Source organism: Salmo trutta, chromosome 7 (assembly GCF_901001165.1).
Source record: "Salmo trutta chromosome 7, fSalTru1.1, whole genome shotgun sequence".
Lineage (NCBI taxonomy): Eukaryota > Metazoa > Chordata > Actinopteri > Salmoniformes > Salmonidae > Salmo > Salmo trutta.
In genome coordinates, this window is record NC_042963.1 from 48,934,491 (window position 1) to 48,957,436 (window position 22,946).

The 22,946-nt window shown below is 42.6% G+C and overlaps 1 protein-coding gene across 1 annotated transcript in view; it reads left to right on the plus strand.

The window, feature by feature from the left end:
- The first annotated feature begins 9,560 nt into the window (after nucleotides 1-9,560).
- LOC115197585 (alpha-1,3-mannosyl-glycoprotein 4-beta-N-acetylglucosaminyltransferase C-like) overlaps nucleotides 9,561-22,946 on the plus strand; it is a 38,259-nt gene continuing 24,873 nt past the window's right edge. The window contains exons 1-2 of the mRNA XM_029759244.1: nucleotides 9,561-9,769; nucleotides 17,075-17,147. Coding sequence (XP_029615104.1) covers nucleotide 17,147 — 1 coding nt within the window. The 5' untranslated portion in view covers nucleotides 9,561-9,769; nucleotides 17,075-17,146. The remainder of the gene's footprint in view (nucleotides 9,770-17,074; nucleotides 17,148-22,946) is intronic.

Below are 22,946 nucleotides of genomic sequence, written 5' to 3' on the forward strand. Positions count from 1 at the left end.
GTATCTCTCTCTTCTCATCAGATCATCCGAGAAGCCTCCAAGGTAACTATCTAGGTATCTTATAATACTGGAAGTGTAGCACCGCCCCCTATCTCTGCCACCGCTGCTGAAAAAAAAGAAAACTGAAGGAAAACATTTGTACAGTAGAAAGAGGATATTTTCCTGTTCCACTTACGTGGAATCTGAATCTGGGTGCCGCTCTGCTTCATTGAATATTCAGTGAAACTAGGATTTCCCACAACACCTCAAAATAGAGGATATGAAAAATTCTGACTCTTCCAACTCCACAGGGATAGCCAGCCTGAACCTACATGGCAGGTTGGCAGGCTGATTTGAGTGATGACCTTTGTAAGAAGTCCTTTGCTCTCAAAGCATTGCACATGCACTCAACTATGCTTTCACCTTTGAGTAACACTAACCTGACACTAAAGGATAACCTTGATGCTTGTCAATCCAAGCGTGTAATCACAGAGTATGCAAAGAGACAGTAATTAGCATCAGGGAAGCGTAACATTGACTTTGCCCTGGTTAAAATGTCCTACTATAAGAACAGCATAATGTCAATCCAGTTTTTATTTAGTGATTTACCTATTTAACGTTTCAAAATAAAAACTATTTAAGGGAAACCCAAATGCAGTTATGTTTATAAAATACATAAGTTATCTATTTAGTTTTTAGTTTTTTTTTTTTCAATCACTTTGGTGCAATTTTCACAAGTATGTAGTACATTTTCACAACTAAGCCCAAAAAACAAAACAGATCGTCAAAATGTCTCATGTTTCAAAACAACTCTAAGCACATTTTCAATTGACTGATTACAACAAACAAATTCAAAGTAATTTTTTCACCAAACTTAATCAGTGTTTCATCTAGAAATACATGTTTCACATTGCAATGCATGTTCATATAAAGTAATTGCCTTCTACAATGCAATGCTCTTCTTTTTTGTTAAAATACATTTGACTATTTCTTAATCCAACTACTCTTTATTGATGATCACTTTGGTAAACCTATATAATTTACATGTCAACTGGTTTGTCTAGTGCAGATTTTGAGAACTACATAATGAAAATGTATTTCTGTAGAAACAAAGTATGAAATACGGTTTACTCGAATGTACTAATATGATGACAATTTTTATTTTATTTATGTATTTATTTTTAGGGGTAGATCAGCTTTAATATTGCAAATAGATTGTAGCTTCCATCAATGTAATCACTTCCAATCTCCCATTTATTATTTTGCAAATATATATATATACACTACCGTTCAAAGGTTTGGGGTCACTTAGAAATGTCCTTGTTTTTGAAAGAAAAGCTACTTTTTTTGTCTATTAAAATAACATCATATTGATCAGAAATACAGTGTAGACATTGTTAATATTGTAAATAACTATTGTAGCTGGAAATGGCTGATTTCTTAATTTCTTTAATGGAATATCTTCATAGGCGTACAGAGGCCCATTATCAGCAACCATCACTCCTGTGTTCCAATGGCACGTTGTGTTAGCTAGTCCAAGTTTATCATTTTAAAAGGCTAATTGATCATTGGAAAACCCTTTTGAAAATGTTAGCACAGCTGAAAACTGTTGTTCTGATTAAAGAAGCAATAAAACTGGCATTCTTTAGACTAGTTGAGTATCTGGAGCATCAGCATTTGTGGGTTCGATTACAGGCTCAAAATGGCCAGAAACAAAGCACTTTCTTCTGAAACTCGTCAGTCTATTCTTGTTCTGAGAAATTAAGGCTATTCCATGCAAGAAATTGCCAAGAAACTGAAGATCTCATACAACGCTGTGTACTACTCCCTTCACAGAACAGCGCAAACTGGCTCTAACCAGAATAGAAAGAGAAGTGGTAGGCCTCGATGCACTGAGCAAGAGGACAAGAGGCCCTGAGGCTCAGTTGGTAGAGCATGGTGTTTGCAACGCCAGCATGGTGTGTGCAACGCCAGGGTTGTGGGTTCGATTCCCATGGGGGGCCAGTACAAAAAAAAAAAAAAATGCATGAAATGAAATGCATTCACTACTGTAAGTTGCTCTGGATAAGAGCGTCTGCTAAATGACTAAAATGTAAATGTAAGTGCATTAGAGTGTCTAGTTTGAGAAACAGATGCCTCATAATGGGGTAGTATTAAACCTGAAGACAGAGGGCCCGTAGAGTGACTGTGTGTGCCAACAGGTGTGGCTGTAATGGATGTCAAGGGGTTTGTTGTGATCAGATTAGCCGTGACAGGGTTGGTGTTATGGTTGAGGTTGGTGTTGAATTCCTCCAAGTTTGTCAGAGTTCTCACAAGGCTTAACAGGTCTTTTAGATCTCTGCTTACGGGTCAATGATAACCTGTTGGTTAACTGTTGTGTTGTGGTACTAGGGGAATGTGAGCCTCAACAATGTTCTGTTCGCCGATGATACAGTTCACTGAAGCCTCTTCCAAGGAATTCATCTGATGCACTGAATGGTCCTGTATTCGTGGCAACACTACTGCGACCGGTCTTATCGGTTGCACTGGTACTATCTGGCTCAGTTGCTAGAGCATGGCATTTGCAATGCCATGGGGGACCAGTACGAACAACTATGAAAATGTATGCATTCACTACTGTAAGTCGCTCTGGATAGAGCGTCTGCTAAATGACTAAAATGTAAGAAATGTTCTGGCCAGGGTTGCAGGTCTTTTAGTTCATTGTCGTACCGCAAATGACCCCAATGGTTGAGATGTCCAAAACAAGATGTTCTACATGTTTTACCAGAATAGATTTTAAAACACCTATTATCAGTAGATTATTATAATACCTGTAGTTAAACAGGTCTACATACACAGTGAAATGTCTCCTTTTCCCAACCTTCCTACGGGTGCTGGATCTATATGCTGAGCTTAACCTCGGCATGACCACTACACATTCTGCTTCAACACAATCACCTAATGAATGAATAAATAAATACAAACAATATTAGTATTATTACAATTATTATTATTATAAAACCAAAGACTGTAATCATTAAACACCTAAAGCTGATTTAATGATATGTTATCATAAGTGATGCCACCTACTGCGTTGTGAGGAGTGTAGGTAATGTCTCATACAGGTCTATGGGTGTTTAATGATTACACAGTGTCTTTGGTTTTCTAATAAGAATTGTAACACAATCGCCTACAGTGACTGACCAGTCCATTTCTTTATAACCACGCCCATACCAAACCCCCTTACACTTTAAGAAAATATCACTGGATAAAACATTTTGAAATGAATGAGTGGCTTTCAGGATAGTTGTGATTGGCTCAATTGAGGTGTGAACTCCAGGGGCCTAGTACAACCCAGCCCACGCTCTGCTTGACATAGATTCATAAAGGCTATTTCTTTTTGTTCACTCATAATGTCCATCATCTGACTCAAGATTGTGTGATAGCATAGGTTCCAAAAAGTGCACCTCTGCGCTTTACCCCCTGGCATCTCCAGTCTGTGTTACAATGATTCCTTGTTGCATAACATATTTATAAAACACAGGCACCTATGATGTGCAGCACCCTGTCCTACATTCCTATAGATAAAGTATATAATCAATACTGTTTGACACAATTTGAGGGCACTCCTCCATTATGCTATCCAATGGATAGGTAAGTATCATATTCACTTGCTCTAAGGTCTGTGGAAAGGACATATATTCACTTTCACCCTGGTTGTCTCGCATTAGTATGTGAAGAAGCCACAGGAACATCCTATCAACCCTGAATATTCCCAGGCCATCTGAGGAAATGGGCGGGCTATAAAATTGAATTGTCCTGCCTACCTAGCATGGGGTTGTTGTCACGTCCTGACCAGTGAGAAGGGTCATTTTGCCATAGTAGTATGGTCAGGGCGTGGCAGGGGGGTCGTTTTGTGTGTTTTGGGGTTGGTTTGTTTCTAGGGGAATTTGTTCTAGTTTTCTGTTTCTATGTTTCATTTTCCATGTGTGGCTGAGTATGGTTTCCAATCAGAGGCAGGTGTCTTTCGTTGTCTCGGATTGGAAGCCATACTTAGGCAGCCTGTTTTCCTTTGGGTTTTGTGGGTGGTTATTTTCCGTTTAGTTGTTTTACCTGACGGAACTGTTGGTCGTTGGTTATTTTGCTTGAAGTGTTCTCATAAAATAAATCAAGAATGAGCACTATCCACGCTGCGCCTTGGTCTAATCCTTTCGACGCCCGTGACAGTTGTGATGGATTTGATGCGAACAATCTTTCACCTGAATGAACCCTCAATAACACTCACATTTCCCACACTCACAACACACCCACGCACTTAGAGTTTTGAAAATATACCACTTACATCTGAAAATGTAACCAAAGTGATTGAAAAAAAATTGTATTGCTCTCATCTTGGCCTCAAAGACCCAATGGAAACATTCCTCTTTCATGATCAGAATAGTAAATGAAGTAGTAGTTTTGTTCATTTTGTAGAGGGACCCAGACACAGATCTGACCACTATTATTCCTGCCAATACACATGGTCGTCGTGGTGGCTCATTGCCATAACCACGGCCAACAATGGCAGTAGTGACAATTCACTTGTTTTGTGGATGAAGGATAAATAAAAATTGACATTTTGAAATGTTCTGTCAAAAATGGCTTTTCTGAAAAGCTGAATGGCCCTACAATGCTGCATGGTTGTGTCAATATAACATTGACATGAATGTCCTGTCAACCTTTTCTCTGATTCTCTACATTCACATTTTATTTTGGGAGTGACTCTTAACCAACAAGTGTCCATTTTATCACTAAACAGGCAATTACACAGATAAGGTTGCCTCTTTGCTGTACCTGCTGGTATAAAATACTTTCAGGCAGACAGAATGAAATGTAAATTAGTTTACATCCATCCACACTGTGAGAGTGATTAAACGGACTGGAGATTACTGTGAGAGTGATTAGACTGACTGGAGATTACTGTGAGAGTGATTAGACTGACTGGAGGTTACTGTGAGAGTGATTAGACTGACTGGAGGTTACTGTGAGAGTGATTAGACTGACTGGAGGTTACTGTGAGAGTGATTAGACTGACTGGAGGTTACTGTGAGAGTGATTAGACTGACTGGAGATTACTGTGAGAGTGATTAGACTGACTGGAGGTTACTGTGAGAGTGATTAGACTGACTGGAGGTTACTGTGAGAGTGATTAGACTGACTGGAGGTTACTGTGAGAGTGATTAGACTGACTGGAGGTTACTGTGAGAGTGATTAGACTGACTGGAGATTACTGTGAGAGTGATTAGACTGACTGGAGGTTACTGTGAGAGTGATTAGACTGACTGGAGGTTACTGTGAGAGTGATTAGACTGACTGGAGGTTACTGTGAGAGTGATTAGACTGACTGGAGGTTACTGTGAGAGTGATTAGACTGACTGGAGGTTACTGTGAGAGTGATTAGACTGACTGGAGGTTACTGTGAGAGTGAGTAGACTGACTGGAGGTTACTGTGAGAGTGATTAGACTGACTGGAGATTACTGTGAGAGTGATTAGACTGACTGGAGGTTACTGTGAGAGTGATTAGACTGACTGGAGGTTACTGTGAGAGTGATTAGACTGACTGGAGGTTACTGTGAGAGTGATTAGACTGACTGGAGGTTACTGTGAGAGTGATTAGACTGACTGGAGGTTACTGTGAGAGTGATTAGACTGACTGGAGATTACTGTGAGAGTGATTAGACTGACTGGAGGTTACTGTGAGAGTGATTAGACTGACTGGAGGTTACTGTGAGAGTGATTAGACTGACTGGAGGTTACTGTGAGAGTGATTAGACTGACTGGAGGTTACTGTGAGAGTGATTAGACTGACTGGAGATTACTGTGAGAGTGATTAGACTGACTGGAGGTTACTGTGAGAGTGATTAGACTGACTGGAGGTTACTGTGAGAGTGATTAGACTGACTGGAGATTACTGTGAGAGTGATTAGACTGACTGGAGGTTACTGTGAGTGATTAGACTGACTGGAGGTTACTGTGAGAGTGATTAGACTGACTGGAGATTACTGTGAGAGTGATTAGACTGACTGGAGGTTACTGTGAGAGTGAGTAGACTGACTGGAGGTTACTGTGAGAGTGATTAGACTGACTGGAGGTTACTGTGAGAGTGATTAGACTGACTGGAGGTTGTCAGACAGCTTGTGTCTGACTGGGGAATTACTAAAGCATTGCAGGAACAACAGAGGAAGGTGTATTGGAGAAGAAGAGATGTTCCTAACCCCTCCTTTTACCTCCAACCTTTTAATGCCTGACCCTCTAGGCTAGTAATCACATACCTGTCTGTCAAGAAGGCTATGACTCACTGAGTGTTACAAAGCAATCAATACAATGTGTCGGTTAGGCTTTGATTAGCCTGCAGGTGTAATGCATTGTGATGCAGCTCTAAAAGCATTGTAAGAACGGTCAAAATCATACATGACCTTATAATATGGCACTTAGCATGTCAGTAAAGTACAGGTTTGTCTTACATCTAGACGTTCCGCTAGCGGAACACCTGCTTCAATATCCAATGATGGGCGTGGCGCGAAATACAAAGTCCTCGAAAATCCGAAAACTTCCATTTTTCAAACATATGACTATTTTACACCATTTTAAAGACAAGACTCTCCTTTATCTAACCACACTGTCCGATTTCAAAAAGGCTTTACAGCGAAAGCAAAACATTAGATTATGTCAGCAGAGTACCCAGCCAGAAATAATCAGACACCCATTTTTCAAGCTAGCATATAATGTCACAAAAAACAAAACCACAGCTAAATGCAGCACTAACCTTTGATGATCTTCATCAGATGACACTCCTAGGACATTATGTTATACAATACATGCATGTTTTGTTCAATCAAGTTCATATTTATATCAAAAACCAGCTTTTTACATTAACATGTGATGTTCAGAACTAGCATTCCCACCGAACACTTCCGGTGAATTTACTAAATTACTCACGATAAACGTTCACAAAAAACATAACAATTATTTTAAGAATTATAGATACAGAACTCCTTTATGCAATCGCGGTGTCCGATTTTAAAATAGCTTTTCGGTGAAAGCACATTTTGCAATATTCTGAGTAGATAGCCCGGCCATCATGGCTAGCTATTTTGACACCCACCAAGTTTGGTACTCACCAAACTCAGATTTACTATAAGAAAAATTGGATTACCTTTGCTGTTCTTCGTCAGAATGCACTCCCAGGACTTCTACTTCAATAACAAATGTTGGTTTGGTTCCAAATAATCCATAGTTATATCCAAATAGCGGCGTTTTGTTGTGCGTTCAAGACACTATCCGAAGGGTAAAGAAGGGTGACACGGCCGGCGCGTTTCGTAACAAAAAATTTCAAAATATTCCATTACCGTACTTCGAAGCATGTCAAACGCTGTTTAAAATCAATTTTTATGCGATTTTTCTCGTAAAAAAGCGCTAATATTCCGACCGGGAGTCGTTGTTTTCGTTCAAAGACTGAAAATAAAAACATGGAGTCGTCTCGTGCACGCGCGCGCCAGTCTCATTGTTCTCAGATCGACCACTTACCAAATGCGCTACTGTTTTTCAGCCATGGCCTGCAAAGTCATCATTCAACGTTCTGGCGCCTTCTGAGAGCCTATTGGAGCGTTAGAAAATGTCACGTTACAGCAGAGATCCCCTGTTTTGGATAGAGATGATCAAGAAGGCAAAGAAATGGTCAGAGAGGGCGCTTCCTGTTTGGAATCTTCTCAGGTTTTGGCCTGCCAAATGAGTTCTGTTATACCCACAGACACCATTCAAACAGTTTTAGAAACTTTGGAGTGTTTTCGATCCAAAGCTAATACTTATATGCGTATTCTAGTTTCTGGGCAGGAGTAATAATCAGATTAAATCGGGTATGTATTTTATCCGGCCGTGAAAATACTGCCCCCTATCCATAACAAGTTAATAGTCGTATGTTCGTTGGCCAAGCCATCATCTTTTGTCAAAGCCTCCTGTCCTCTGTCCTTATTTTACCATTTGATTTTATTGGGGAAAGTTGAGGGGGAGGCAGCCATTGCTTTAAACTCCCTCCCACTGGGCACAGATGTCAGTACATCATCTATTTTTGATTTACATTTGGTTGAGTTTTCAACTAACGTGCATTCAATGTGAAATCAACAACAAATGTCACCATGTCATTGGATTTAGGTCAAAAGTTGAGTGAAAAAAAGAAATGCCCTTAAGTTGAAGACTTATACAAATCCAATCAGTTTTCCACATTGATTCAACATCATCACATAGATTTTTGGGGGGGTTGAGATTATGTGGAAACAACGTTGACTCAACCAGTTTTAACCGAGTGCTGGATTTAAGTTGCAAGGTGTTAGTCATCCATGGATGCCCTTGAGAGAACATGATATCACAACATGAATTTTTTATGTATTTATTCATCTATTCATTAACTTAGCCAAGCTCATTTCTAAAGTACACATGAAGAATATCCTAAGTACACAAAGAGCCCCAGTTTAACCAACAGACTACGGAGCAGACTGTCTGTCGCTCATAATCAGGCATGGTAATTGTTCGGAGCTTGTTGTCTATTCTCGCTGAGGGTGACATTGCTGTAGAGTGCAGACAGAGTATACTTGAGGTGTTTTCACACTGCTGGCAATTTCACCCCGGGGCGATTTGCCCCCGGGCTCAACCTGAAGTTTCAACCTAGACTGTTAAAATCAGAGTTACCGTTTTACCTCATACTTCTTTTGAACATTGCATTATATTAGAGTATTACAATATCTTAGGTGATGTTCCTGTTGTAGGTAGGATAACATGGTTAAATAAAGCACAGTTGAATTGGGTTCATGCTTTACAGCGGTGAACTTCACTTGTGTGTCATTGTGTTCAAGACGAGCAATGTAATATCCTAGGCGTTGTGTTCTAGCTGTGCCTGCTACATGGTATTCGTTGAATGATTTAGACGACACTGTTCCATTTAAACTGCAGCAGCTCATTTGAAATGCCTTAGTAACACCATAAGTACGCAGAGCACTTTACAGCACAAAGCCTCACCACTGCCATTGTTATTATTCAATATTCACACATTAATCTAGGATACATATCTAGGCATTATAAATATTGCATGAGAGAGAGCACACCATGGATGGCACAGTAGAATATGTACTGTATATATCTACATTTTAAGGTGTAGAAAGACACATTTTAATTCTAAATAAGTACGGGGACTGGCTCTTTACTTTCAATCATGCACCAGTACTCTCTTTACAATCACTGAAATCTGTCCCTTAACGACCTTAAAATATGCTCTTTGGCTGAATTTTGATTGATTTAAATCCCTGTCTGAAAGAGAGTGAGAGGCTTAGCTCAAGCCACGGGGAGTTGAGGCTGAGGGGTGCATTTCAACATGTTGCGACTTTAAGACAGAAAATTGGAAAGGGGAGGAGGGTTAGGAGAAGGAAAAACGGACAACCAATGAGAAGTAGGGTGTGCAGACACAGTTAGTGACACCTTGGTGAGGGGAGTCAGAGAGAGGGGCAGGGAGGTGGAGAGAGAGGAAGAGAGGGAGAGGGCTGAAAAAGAGAGGTGGAGATCAGAGAGAGAGAGAGGAATGGACACAGAGAGACAGAGAGAGAGGCTAGTAGCAGGAGACCGGCATTATGATGAGTGTTTACTGCACTGTTTTGAGAGCCAATGATCTGCTCTTGTGTGAGTCATGGAGATTATTAAGACTGGTGGCAGCGTGCAGCACAGAGCATCGGCAGAACTCCCTCACGCTCCTCACACTGACAACAGGAGACGTACAGCAGGCAGGTAAGTATGCCTGTAGCTGCATGGGCTATTGAAGCAGATTCTGCTCTTCTATTCTGTGCTTTAATGCTTCTCTCTCTCTCTCTCTCTCTCTGTCTCTCTGTCTCTCTCTCTGTGAGTAACTATAACTTTTGCCATACTATTACCATGTTATTACCTCTTCATTTTGTGCTGTAATGTAAAAATGCTAACATAGGTATGTGTTGGTTCCATTGAACTACTGTTCCATTGTAAACCCACTTTCCTCTAACTGAGACCGCTTTATCCTAAATGATGGCGCTGTGTCCCGGGTTTTATCATGGCTTTGCTGGTGACACAAATCCCATTCCTCTCAGCGATGTGGGAATAACCTGCTCTCATCTCCCCGCCAGATTAAACACTGAGATGATGCACTACTGCTCTCACCTCTGTCAGCCAGGGTGTTTGTGGCTGGCTCGACCTATAATAGCGTCATCTAATGGCATCCTATGTTGTGTCCTAGATGGTGTGTTCTCTTCCCTGTCAGACTGCACAGATTTGAGCGGCTTCCACTAAGCACACTGTGTTAGAACGTGCCAAACCAGTTGATACTTATGTTGGTGACCCCCTACACCTCCCGGTACTAACCGAGGTGTTAGACAAATGGCACCCTATTCCCTATATAGTGCACTACTTTTGACCAAAAGGGAAGAATTGGCTCTGGTCTATAGTAGTGCATTACGCAGGAAATATAATATTTCAATTATTCCCTATATAGTGCATTACTTTTGAACAGAGGCCTATCAGTCCTGGGGGCTCCTGAGTGGCACAGTGGTCTAAGGTACTGCATCTCAGTGCTAAAGGCATCACTACAGACCCTGGTTCGATTCCAGGCTGTATCACAACCGGCCTATGGGAGTTCCATAGGGCAGTGCACAATTGGCCCAGCGTCGTCCGGGTTAAGGTTTGGCCAGGGTAGGCCGTCATTGTAAATAAGAATTTGTACTTAACTGACTTGCCTGGTTAAATAAACAATACAAAGTAGTGCGCTAAGAAGGAAATATGATGCCATTTGAGACGCAAACTTGTTTGGGTAAAGGATGTACCTGGGGCTATTTTCATGTATTTTGGCCTGGCCACTGGATACTTATCAACTGTGGCTCTTATTGCAAATGTAGCTTATCTCTTTTATTGTTCCCTTTCTATCAGTCTCACCACGAAAGCTGGGCTGGAGTTGCATCGTAACAGGATTGTATTGACTGACTCTGGTCAGGGCCAGACCTGTTGAAACATTGACTGAAACATTGACTATAAAAATCAATAGTTATGCCACCTTTTTCTTTGTTGATCTGTGTGGGGTGTAATGAGACAGTGACCAGGCTGGATGGGCGCTATGTGGGGTGCTATTCTAGCACTGAGATGGACCTGTCAGATCATCTGAGAAAGTGACGCTGACAAATCTAATACCTGAGAGGCAGTTATCTGTAGAGGAGATGGAAAAAGATTCTGTCATGCGTTGATGTCAATTGAAGATTTCGCGAAAGTTATAGTTAGGTGCACAGCAAATTTGAGATCAGAATTTTAAGACCCACAGTGTTACATTTAACACTTTCGTAGTGTGTGTCTGTGAACCACTAAAATCGTGTTAAAATAACACCCCAAGCGTGCTGGGTCCCTACATCATGGGTGTTGCAAATTCCAACTTAAATTAACACCTTACTGGAGCTGATGATGTTGCACTTTCTCAGTGTTAAGGAATTAACACCAGTGATTTTACAGTAACTCATTTTTAGTGGTTGTGTTAACACTGTAGGGTGTGAAGCCTTATTTGCACATTTATTTCCAAGGGTGCTTTTCGAGTGAATTTTCGAGGAACCAGTACCACCCATGACTGTGTTTGCTAGTGACAGATGGCTTGCCGTCCTGTAGCCTTCACCAAGTGAGTGCGTAAGTGCCTCAACACCAAGATTTTTTAAATCCGCATATTTGCTGTGATTGCAGATGTCAAGTTAAGATTTGGTCCTAATTGGTTCACACGTTAAGCTCTCCCAACCACACCAGAAGATGTGACTTCCCATGGTCAAACTGTATCTATATCAAAGCTGCCATGGCTGCCCCTAGCAGATGTTATCTTTCACAGATATATTCATGATCAGAGGTAACTGTTGACCCCATAGTGTTCCATGCTTCTTCCTTAGAGACATCAAATCAAAGTGTATTTGTCACATGCGCTGAATACAACAGGTGTAGACCTTACAGTGAAATGCTCACTTACAAGCCCTCAACCAAGCGATGCAGTTTTAAGAAAATACCTTCAAAAAAAGTAAGAAATAAAAGTAACAAATAATTAACGTGCAGCAGTAAAATAACAATAGAGTCTATTGACGCACCGGTGCATCGATCTAAGTAACATAATAAAAAAAATCCCGATCAAAATCCATCACCCAAAACCCATACAAATGAATGGAAGTATGGAGATATATATTAAACCTTCATCTGAAGGTAACCCATACAAATGAATGGAAGTATGGAGATATATATTAAACGTTCATCTATAGGTAACCCATACAAATTAATGGAAGTATGGACGTCGTTTTGTGCTAACAAAAATAAGGGGTTAAGTGTACTGCTCAAAAAAATAAAGGGAACACTAAAATAACACATCCTAGATCTGAATGAATGAAATAATCTTATTAAATACTTTTTTCTTTACATAGTTGAATGTGCTGACAACAAAATCACACAAAAATAATCAATGGAAATCCAATTTATCAACCCATGGAGGTCCGGATTTGGAGTCACACTCAAAATTAAAGTGGAAAACCACACTACAGGCTGATCCAACTTTGATGTAATGTCCTTAAAACAAGTCAAAATGAGGCTCAGTAGTGTGTGTGGCCTCCACGTGCCTGTATGACCTCCCTACAACGCCTGGGCATGCTCCTGATGAGGTGGCGGATGGTCTCCTGAGGGATCTCCTCCCAGACCTGGACTAAAGCATCCGCCAACTCCTGGACAGTCTGTGGTGCAACGTGGCGTTGGTGGATGGAGCGAGACATGATGTCCCAGATGTGCTCAATTGGATTCAGGTCTGGGGAACGGGCGGGCCAGTCCATAGCATCAATGCCTTCCTCTTGCAGGAACTGCTGACACACTCCAGCCACATGAGGTCTAGCATTGTCTTGCATTAGGAGGAACCCAGGGCCAACCGCACCAGCATATGGTCTCACAAGGGGTCTGAGGATCTCATCTCGGTACCTAATGGCAGTCAGGCTACCTCTGGCGAGCACATGGAGGGCTGTGCAGCCCCCCAAAGAAATGCCACCCCACACCATGACTGACTCACCACCAAACCGGTCATGCTGGAGGATGTTGCAGGTAGCAGAACGTTCTCCACGGCGTCTCCAGACTCTGTCACGTCTGTCACATGTGCTCAGTGTGAACCTGCTTTCATCTGTGAAGAGCACAGGGCGCCAGTGGCGAATTTGCCAATCTTGGTGTTCTCTGGCAAATGCCAAACGTCCTGCACGGTGTTGGGCTGTAAGCACAACCCCCACCTGTGGACGTCGGGCCCTCATACCACACTCATGGAGTCTGTTTCTGACCGTTTGAGCAGACACATGCACATTTGTGGCCTGCTGGAGGTAATTTTGCAGGGCTCTGGCAGTGCTCTTCCTGCTCCTCCTTGCACAAAGGCGGAGGTAGCGGTCCTGCTGCTGGGTTGTTGCCCTCCTACGGCCTCCTCCACGTCTCCTGATGTACTGGCCTGTCTCCTGGTAGCGCCTCCATGCTCTGGACACTACGCTGACAGACACAGCAAACCTTCTTGCCACAGCTCGCATTGATGTGCTATCCTGGATGAGCTGCACTACCTGAGCCACTTGTGTGGGTTGTAGACTCCGTTTCATGCTACCACTAGAGTGAAAGCACCGCCAGCATTCAAAAGTGACCAAAACATCAGCCAGGAAGCATAGGAACTGAGAAGTGGTCTGTGGTCACCACCTGCAGAACCACTCCTTTATTGGGGGTGGCTTGCTAATTGCCTACAATTTCCACCTGTTGTCTATTCCATTTGCACAACAGCATGTGAAATTTATTGTCAATCAGTGTTGCTTCCTAAGTGGACAGTTTGATTTCACAGAAGTGTGATTGACTTGGAGTTACATTGTGTTGTTTAAGTGTTCCCTTTATTTTTTTGAGCAGTGTATGTGTAAAGATATATTTTTCCTGAGCTTTCTTATATCTCCTAGATTTAGGACAGATACTTCCAAACCTTATGATTTATTTTTTTAACACTCTTTTTTTGACATTTATGAATGTTTTATTCATTGTGTGTCTATTTATTTATTTGTATTTAACATTTATTTAACTAGGCATGTCAGTTAAGAACAAATTCGTATTTACAATGACGACCTACCAAAAGGCAAAAGGCCTCCTGCGGGGGCCTGGGATTAAAAAAATAAATACAATATAAATATAGGACAAAACACACATCATAACAAGAGAGACACACAACACTACATAAAGAGAGATCTAAAACATCAACATAGCAAGGCAGCAACACATGACAACACAGCATGGTAGCAACACAACATGACAACAACATGGTAGCAACACAACATGGTAGAAGCACAAAACATGGTACAAACATTTTTGGGCACAGTCAACAGCCCAAAGGTCAAGAAGGTAAAGACAACAATACATTGCGCAAAGCATCCACACCTGTCAGTAAGAGTGTCCATGATTGAGTCTTTGAATGAAGAGATTGTCCAGTTTGAGTGTTTTTTGCAGCTCGTTCCAGTCGCTAGCTAAAGCGAATTCAAAAGAGCAACCCAGGGATGTGTGTGCTTTGGGGACCTTTAACAGAATGTGACTGGCAGAACGGGCGTTGTATGTGGAGGATGAGGGTTGCAGTAGATATCTCAGATAGGGGGGAGTGAGGCCTAAGAGGGTTTCATAAATAAGCATCAACCAGTGGGTCTTGCGACGGGTATACAGAGATGACCAATTTACAGAGTATAGAGTGTAGTGATGTGTCCTATAAGGAGCATTGGTGGTAAATCTAATGGCCAAATGGTAAAGAACATCTAGCCACTCGAGAGCACCCCCCTAACAGCTTAGGCCTTTAAGAATTAAAGGGTTCTTCGGCTGTCTACCTTGAACCAAAAAGGGTTCTACCTCGAACCAAAAGGGTTTTCCTATGGGGACAGCCCAAGAACCCATTTGAAACCCTTTTTTCTTACATGCTGACCACACCGCTCGCACGCATGTTGATTTTGTCCAACCACACCAGACGCGATCAGGACACGCAGTCAAAAAAGCATTAAACATTTATGGCAATTTAGCTAGCTAGCTTGCTGTTGCAACTAATTTGTCCTGGTTTAACAACATATATACCTGAAATGCACAAGGTCCTCTACTCCAACTATTTTTTTTCTATTGTGTTATTGACTGTATGTTTGTTTATTCCATGTGTAACTCTGTGTTGTTGTTTGTGTCGCACTGCTTTGCTTTATCTTGGCCAGGTCGCAGTTGTAAATGAGAACTTGTTCTCAACTAGCCTACCTGGTTAAATAACGGTGAAATAAAATACATTTAAAAAAATAATCCACAGATTAAAGGGTAAACCCGAGTTTGTTTCTACTAATCTCTCCTCTTTCAGGCTTCTTATTCTTCTTTGGACTTTATATGGAGGTTGGCAACCAACTTTAAGCTGCATTACCACCACCAACTGGACCGGAGTGTGGTCCTCAGTTCATCTTTCAGTCACCCACATGGGTATATGCTCCTAAAAAGCAATGAGGAGATGGGAGAGGCGGGACTTGCAGTGCGTGAAGCATCACAAATCGAACTAAGTTCTATTTTAGCGCATGGCTACGCAGACGCTCATTGATGTGCGCGAGTAGTTTGGGTGCAATGGTTGAATAACATATGTGTAAATGTATTTTGCAATGCTCGCGCATGCAACGTGGGCGGTGTGGTCAGCATGTAGGAGTGTAGCAGCCTGTTCTGCATCAATGATGGATGTTTCCCTCAAACCAGGTTTCTCGCTACATTGACAACAATTATCCCTAGTCAAAACAAGCTCACTGGAAAATGGAATACTGATGGAGATAGTTGTTATGAAGGTTGTTGTGAATGATACTGCAACACTCAAAAAGGTGTCATAAATAGTGTCAGAAAGGTGTTAATGAAAGGTGCCTTATGTGTACTCACTCACCTTCTACCTTCTTATTTGGTCCATTTGGGTTATTCCTGCACATTCAACTCCCAAACAAGGATCGTGTAAGGATAGCAGGGATCGTGTAAGGATAGCAGGGATCGTGTAAGGATAGCAGGGATCGTGTAAGGATAGCAAGGATCGTGTAAGGATAGCAGGGATCGTGTAAGGATAGCAGGGATCGTGTAAGGATAGCAGGAATCGTGTAAGGATAGCAAGAATCGTGTAAGGATAGCAGGGGTCGTGTAAGGATAGCAAGGATAGTGTAAGGATAGCAAGAATAGTGTAAGGATAGCAAGAATAGTGTAAGGATAGCAAGAATAGTGTAAGGATAGCAAGGATCGTGTAAGGATAGCAAGGATCATGTAAGGATAGCAAGGATCGTGTAAGGATAGCAAGAATAGTGTAAGGATAGCAAGAATAGTGTAAGGATAGCAAGAATAGTGTAAGGATAGCAGGGATCGTGTAAGGATAGCAAGGATAGTATAAGGATAGCAAGGATCGTGTAAGGATAGCAGGGATCGTGTAAGGATAGCAGGGATCGTGTAAGGATAGCGCTTTACAGATTATTAGAACATTCTGGCTTTGCATTAATTATATTTTGCCAACCAACTGCCATGGAATGAAGGGTGATTGATGGTTTAAGTCACACTGCAAATGTGTTTCGGTAATGACCACAATGTTTTTGAGATGCCACTAATGAGTGTGGCCATTAGGCACAAATGACATTCTAAAAACCTTCAGCTGGGGAGTAGTGCTGAAAGGCCTCAGGTTGAACAGGTGCCCAGTATCTGTGTATCACCCAGTTAGTCTAATGGAAAAATAACATATTCCTCTTTCCCCACCAATATACAGTACATAGATACGCTCATCCATATATTTATATCTACATATTCTTATTCCATCCCTTTAGATTTGTGTGTATTAGGTAGTTGTTGGGGAATTGTTAGATGACTTGTTAAATATTACTGCACTGTTGGAACAAGAAGCACAAGCATTTTGCTACCCTCGCATTAACATCTGCTAACCAATCAGATTTGATTTGATTTGATAGATACCAGCTGAAAATGTGTCTGGTATGTGTCTATGGCTTTAAGGCTAACTTCTATGTTTGTTTTTTTGTTTTTCAGATGCGTGACTGTTTGATCTGTGAAAAAGCGACCAGCGGGTCACACACATTGGCACAAAGGAGAAGCTGACAAAGTAAGAGCCTCTTGGTGGATTCTTCACTCATTTTATTTCAATAGGATCTGACTTTCTGCTTCACTCTGTAAGCTCTGAAGACACAGATCCTATTAACGGGGGCCTTCCGAGTGGCGCAGCTTGAGGTGTCATTACAGACCCGGGTTCAATCCCAGGCTGTGTCACAACCGGCCGTGACTGGGAGTCCCACAGGTTGGTGCACAATTGGCCCAGTGTTGTCCGGGTTAGGGGAGGGTTTGGCCGGGGGGGGGGCTTTACTTGGCACATCGCGCTCTAGCGACTCCTTGTCGCCTGCAGGCTGACTTTGGTCGTCAGTTCCTCTGACACATTGGGGCGGCTTGCTTCCGGGTTAAGCAGGCAGGTGTTAATAAGTGCGGTTTGGCGGGTCATGTTTCGGAGGACGAATGACTCGACCTTCACCTCTCCTGAGCCCGTTGTGGAGTTGCAGCGATGAGACAAGATCGTAATTGGATCGCAATTGGATCGCAATTGGATCGTAATTGGATCGTAATTGGATCGTAATTGGATCGCAATTGGATAACGCGAAATTGGGGTGAAAAAGGAGGTAAAATACCAAAACTCCCTTTGTGAGCTCTAGAAGTTTGATGAGAGAAGTAGCATCCAGAGTAACAAGCCAATCTATTTCACTAAGGGGTGGCAGAGACGGTAGTGTGTTCAAGAAATCTGTAGTGGCCTTTCACTTTGTGGAAACATACAACAGCTTAAGGATAAGCCTGAGCATCACTGTATTTTTAAGTGTGTGATATTACCATAATATGTGTGGGTTTGAAATGTTCTACTGTATGTATGTATCAGACGTGTGTCTTCCTAATGTCATTACCAGTGTATATCTAGTTTAGTCCACATTTCTCTTTTTGTTTTGGCCAAAATCCATTACATAAAGTCCCTGGTAATGGCTTTTTAATGAAGTCATGCAGTAACATTTATACTTAGAGCTGTGAGAAAAGACAATATATCAGTCGTACGTCTATGGCTGTGAGTTAATATCAAAATACTGTGTTGAGGTCAGGCAGCACTGTGTATGAAACAGGGTGATCAGATCGTCTCTCTCTCTTTACATCTGGCCCAGCCACACCACAACCATTATCTCTCCACTAGCTGAGGCCCTAAGAACTGAACATGCCATTAAGCCGGACGGAGTTTGACAAGAACAATGAAGTGCGCTTTTTCCGGTGGCCTCGAGTGTCTCTCTGAATAATGAGATGGGCCTTGTGGACCACCCTCTTTCTCCTTTTCCCTCTCTCCGGTTTACTCTTTCTCCTTCACCCTCAGGCCATTCACTTCCCTGTGAAGATCCCAGAATCTCTGGAAAGAGGCATGCAAAACTTGTGATTTTTGAAAACACCAAGGTAATGAGGTTATGTTGTTGATCATTGCTCTTGTTTTCACAGTCCGCCACAACTAATGACAGAGTCATTAATGTATTCATCTATGACGCCAGCCTAGGCTCTCCTACAACCCACAAAGTAAATTGACTTTAGCAAGCAGGTATGTCTTCTGATACATGCCTAAATGCCATAAATGCATTTTGGATTGATTTCTTCAGTAATAAGCCTCTTCTAAAGTCATAAGAACATTTTTATTTCCATCTATGCTTTTGGAGATTTGCCATAATGAGCCTGGGATGGCTTAAGTCCTTTTGACTGGAAGGATCCCTGGCCGGTTAGCAGAGAAGTCCTTTCAACACCAAACACACACTTACACAGTAGTAATAAGATTATACCAAGTAGTCTTTGAAAAATCCACTGAACTACATCCCAAAGGAAAGTCAACTAATTTGCTCTATGTACAAGAGCATCTCTGTGCAGTGAGGCATCCCTATACTATCAGGCTACAATATGTTGACTTGCTGCAGGCAACAACACAGGGTTAAGCACACAGCCCCATCATGTGGCAAAATAAATATGTTTGACTGGTAGCATAGTGGTTAGAGCATTGGGCGAGCTGACAAGGGGAAAAATCTGTCGTTCTGCCCCTGAGCAAGGCAGTTAACCCACTGCAGTTAACCCACTGCAGTTAACCCTCGTGGATGTGGATTAAGGCAGCCCCCTGCAACTCTTTGATTCAAAAGGGTTGGGTTAAATGTTGAAGACACATTTCAGTTGAATGCATTCAGTTGTACAACTGACTAGGTATCCCCCTTTCCCTATACAACTGACTAGGTATCCCCTTTCCCTATACAACTGACTAGGTATCCCCCTTTCCCTATACAACTGACTAGGTATCCCCCTTTCCCTATACAACTGACTAGGTATCACCCTTTCCCTATACCACTGACTAGGTTTCCCCCTTTCCCTATACAACTGACTAGGTATCCCCCTTTCCCTATATAACTGACTAGGTATCCCCCTTTCCCTATACAACTGACTAGGTATCCCCCCTTCCCTATACAACTGACTAGGTATCCCCCTTTCCCTATACAACTGACTAGGTATCCCGCTTTCCCTATACAACTGACTAGGTATCCCCTTTCCTATACAACTGACTAGGTATCCCCCTTTCCCTATACAACTGACTAGGTATCCCCTTTCCCTATACAACTGACTAGGTATCCCCCTTTCCCTATACAACTGACTAGGTATCCCCCTTTCCCTATACAACTGACTAGGTATCGACCCTTTCCCTATACAACTGACTAGGTATCCCCCTTTCCCTATACAACTGACTAGGTATCCCCTTTCCCTATACAACTGACTAGGTATCCCCTTTCCCTATACAACTGACTAGGTATCCCCCTTCCCTATACAACTGACTAGGTATCCCCCTTTCCCTATACAACTGACTAGGTATCCCATTTCACTATACAACTGACTAGGTGTCCCTTTCCCTATACAACTGACTAGGTATCCCCTTTCCCTATACAACTGACTAGGTATCCCCCTTTCCCTATACAACTGACTAGGTATCCCCCTTTCCCTATACAACTGACTAGGTGTCCCTTTCCCTATACAACTGACTAGGTATCCCCCTTTCCCTATACAACTGACTAGGTATCCCCCTTTCCCTAAACAACTGACTAGGTATCCCCCTTTCCCTATACAACTGACTAGGTATCCCCCTTCCCTATACAACTGACTAGGTGTCCCTTTCCCTATACAACTGACTAGGTACCCCCCTTTCCCTAAACAACTGACTAGGTATCCCCCTTTCCCTATACAACTGACTAGGTATCCCCTTTCCCTATACAACTGACTAGCTATCCCCTTTCCCTACACAACTGACTAGGTATCCCCCTTTCCCTATACAACTGACTAGGTATCCCCCTATACAACTGACTAGGTATCCCCCTTTCCCTATACAACTGACTAGGTATCACCCTTTCCCTATACAACTGACTAGGTATCCTTTTTCCCTGTACAACTGACTAGGTACCCCCCTTTCCCTAAACAACTGACTAGGCATCCCCCTTTCCCTATACAACTGACTAGCTATCCCCTTTCCCTACACAACTGACTAGGTATCCCCCTTTCCCTATACAACTGACTAGGTATCCCCCTTTCCCTATACAACTGACTAGGTATCCCCCTTTCCCCTATACAACTGACTAGGTATCCCCCTTTCCCTATACAACTGACTAGGTATCCCCCTTTCCCTATACAACTGACTAGGTATCCCCTTTCCATATACAACTGACTAGGTATCCCCCTTTACCTATACAACTGACTAGGTATCCCCCTTTCCCTATACAACTGACTAGGTATCCCCCTTTCCCTATACAAATGACTAGGTATCCCCCTTTCCCTATACAACTGACTAGGCATCCCCGTTTCCCTATACAACTGACTAGGTATCCCCTTTCCCTATACAACTGACTAGGTACCCCCCTTTCCCTATACAACTGACTAGGTATCCCCCTTTCCCTATACAACTGACTAAGTATCCCCCTTTCCCTATACAACTGACTAGGTATCCCCCTATACAACTGACTAGGTATCCCCCTTTCCCTATACAACTGACTAGGTACCCCCCTTTCCCTATACAACTGACTAGGTATCCCCCTTTCCCTATACAACTGACTAGGTATCACCCTTTCCCTATACAACTGACTAGGTATCCTTTTTCCCTGTACAACTGACTAGGTACCCCCCTTTCCCTAAACAACTGACTAGGCATCCCCCTTTCCCTATACAACTGACTAGGTATCCCCCTTTCCCTATACAACTGACTAGCTATCCCCTTTCCCTACACAACTAACTAGGTATCCCCCTTTCCCTATACAACTGACTAGGTATCCCCCTTTCCCTATACAACTGACTAGGAATCCCCCTTTCCCTATACAACTGACTAGGTATCCCCCTTTCCCTATACAAATGACTAGGTATCCCCCTTTCCCTATACACTGACTAGGTATCCCCCTTTCCCTATACAACTGACTAGGTATCCCCCTTTCCCTATACAACTGACTAGGCATCCCCCTTTCCCTATACAACTGACTAGGTATCCCCCTTTCCCTATACAACTGACTAGGTACCCCCCTTTCCCTATACAACTGACTAAGTATCCCCCTTTCCCTATACAACTGACTAGGTATCCCCCTATACAACTGACTAGGTATCCCCCTTTCCCTATACAACTGACTAGGTACCCCCCTTCCCTATACAACTGACTAGGTATCCCCCTTTCCTTATACAACTGACTAGGAATCCCCCTTACCCTATACAACTGACTAGGTATCCCCCTTTCCCTATACAACTGACTAGGTATCCCCCTTTCCCTATACAACTGACTAGGCATCCCCCTTTCCTTATACAGCTGACTAGGAATACCCCTTTCCCTATACAACTGACTAGGTATCCCCCTTTCCCTATACAAATGACTAGGTATCCCCCTTTCCCTATACAACTGACTTGGTATCCCCCTTTCCCTATACAACTGACTAGGTACCCCCCTTTCCCTATACAACTGACTAGGTATCCCCCTTTCCCTATACAACTGACTAAGTATCCCAATTTCCCTATACAACTGACTAGGTATCCCCCTATACAACTGACTAGGTACCCCCCTTTCCCTATACAACTGACTAGGTATCCCCCTTTCCCTATACAACTGACTAGGTATCCCCCTTTCCCTATACAACTGACTAGGTATCCCCATTTCCCTGATACAACTGACTAGGTACCCCCCCATTCCCTATAAACTGACTAGGTATCGCCCTTGTCCCTATACAACTGACTAGGTATCCCCTTTCCTATACAACTGACTAGGTATCCCCTTTCCCTATACAACTGACTAGGTCTCCCCTTTCCCTATACAACTGACTAGGTACCCCCCTTTCCCTATACAACTGACTAGGTACCCCCCTTTCCCTATCCAACTGACTTGGTATCCCCCTTTCCCTATACAACTGACTAGGTATCCCCTTTCCTATACAACTGACTAGGTACCCCCCCTTTCCCTATACAACTGACTAGGTATCCCCCTTTCCCTATACAACTGACTAGGTACCCCCCTTTCCTATACAACTGACTAGGTACCATCTCCCCCTTTCCTATACAACTGACTAGGTATCCCCCCTTTCCCTATACAACTGACTAGGATCCCCCCTTTCCTATACAACTGACTAGGCATCCCCCCTTTCCCTATACAACTGACTAGGTATCCCCCTTTCCCTATACAACTGACTAGGTATTCCCTTTCCCTATACAACTGACTAGGTATCCCCCTTTCCCTATACAACTGACTAGGTATCCCCCTTTCCCTATACAACTGACTAGGTATCCACCTTTCCCTATACAACTGACTAGGTATCCCCTTTCCCTATACAACTGACTAGGTATC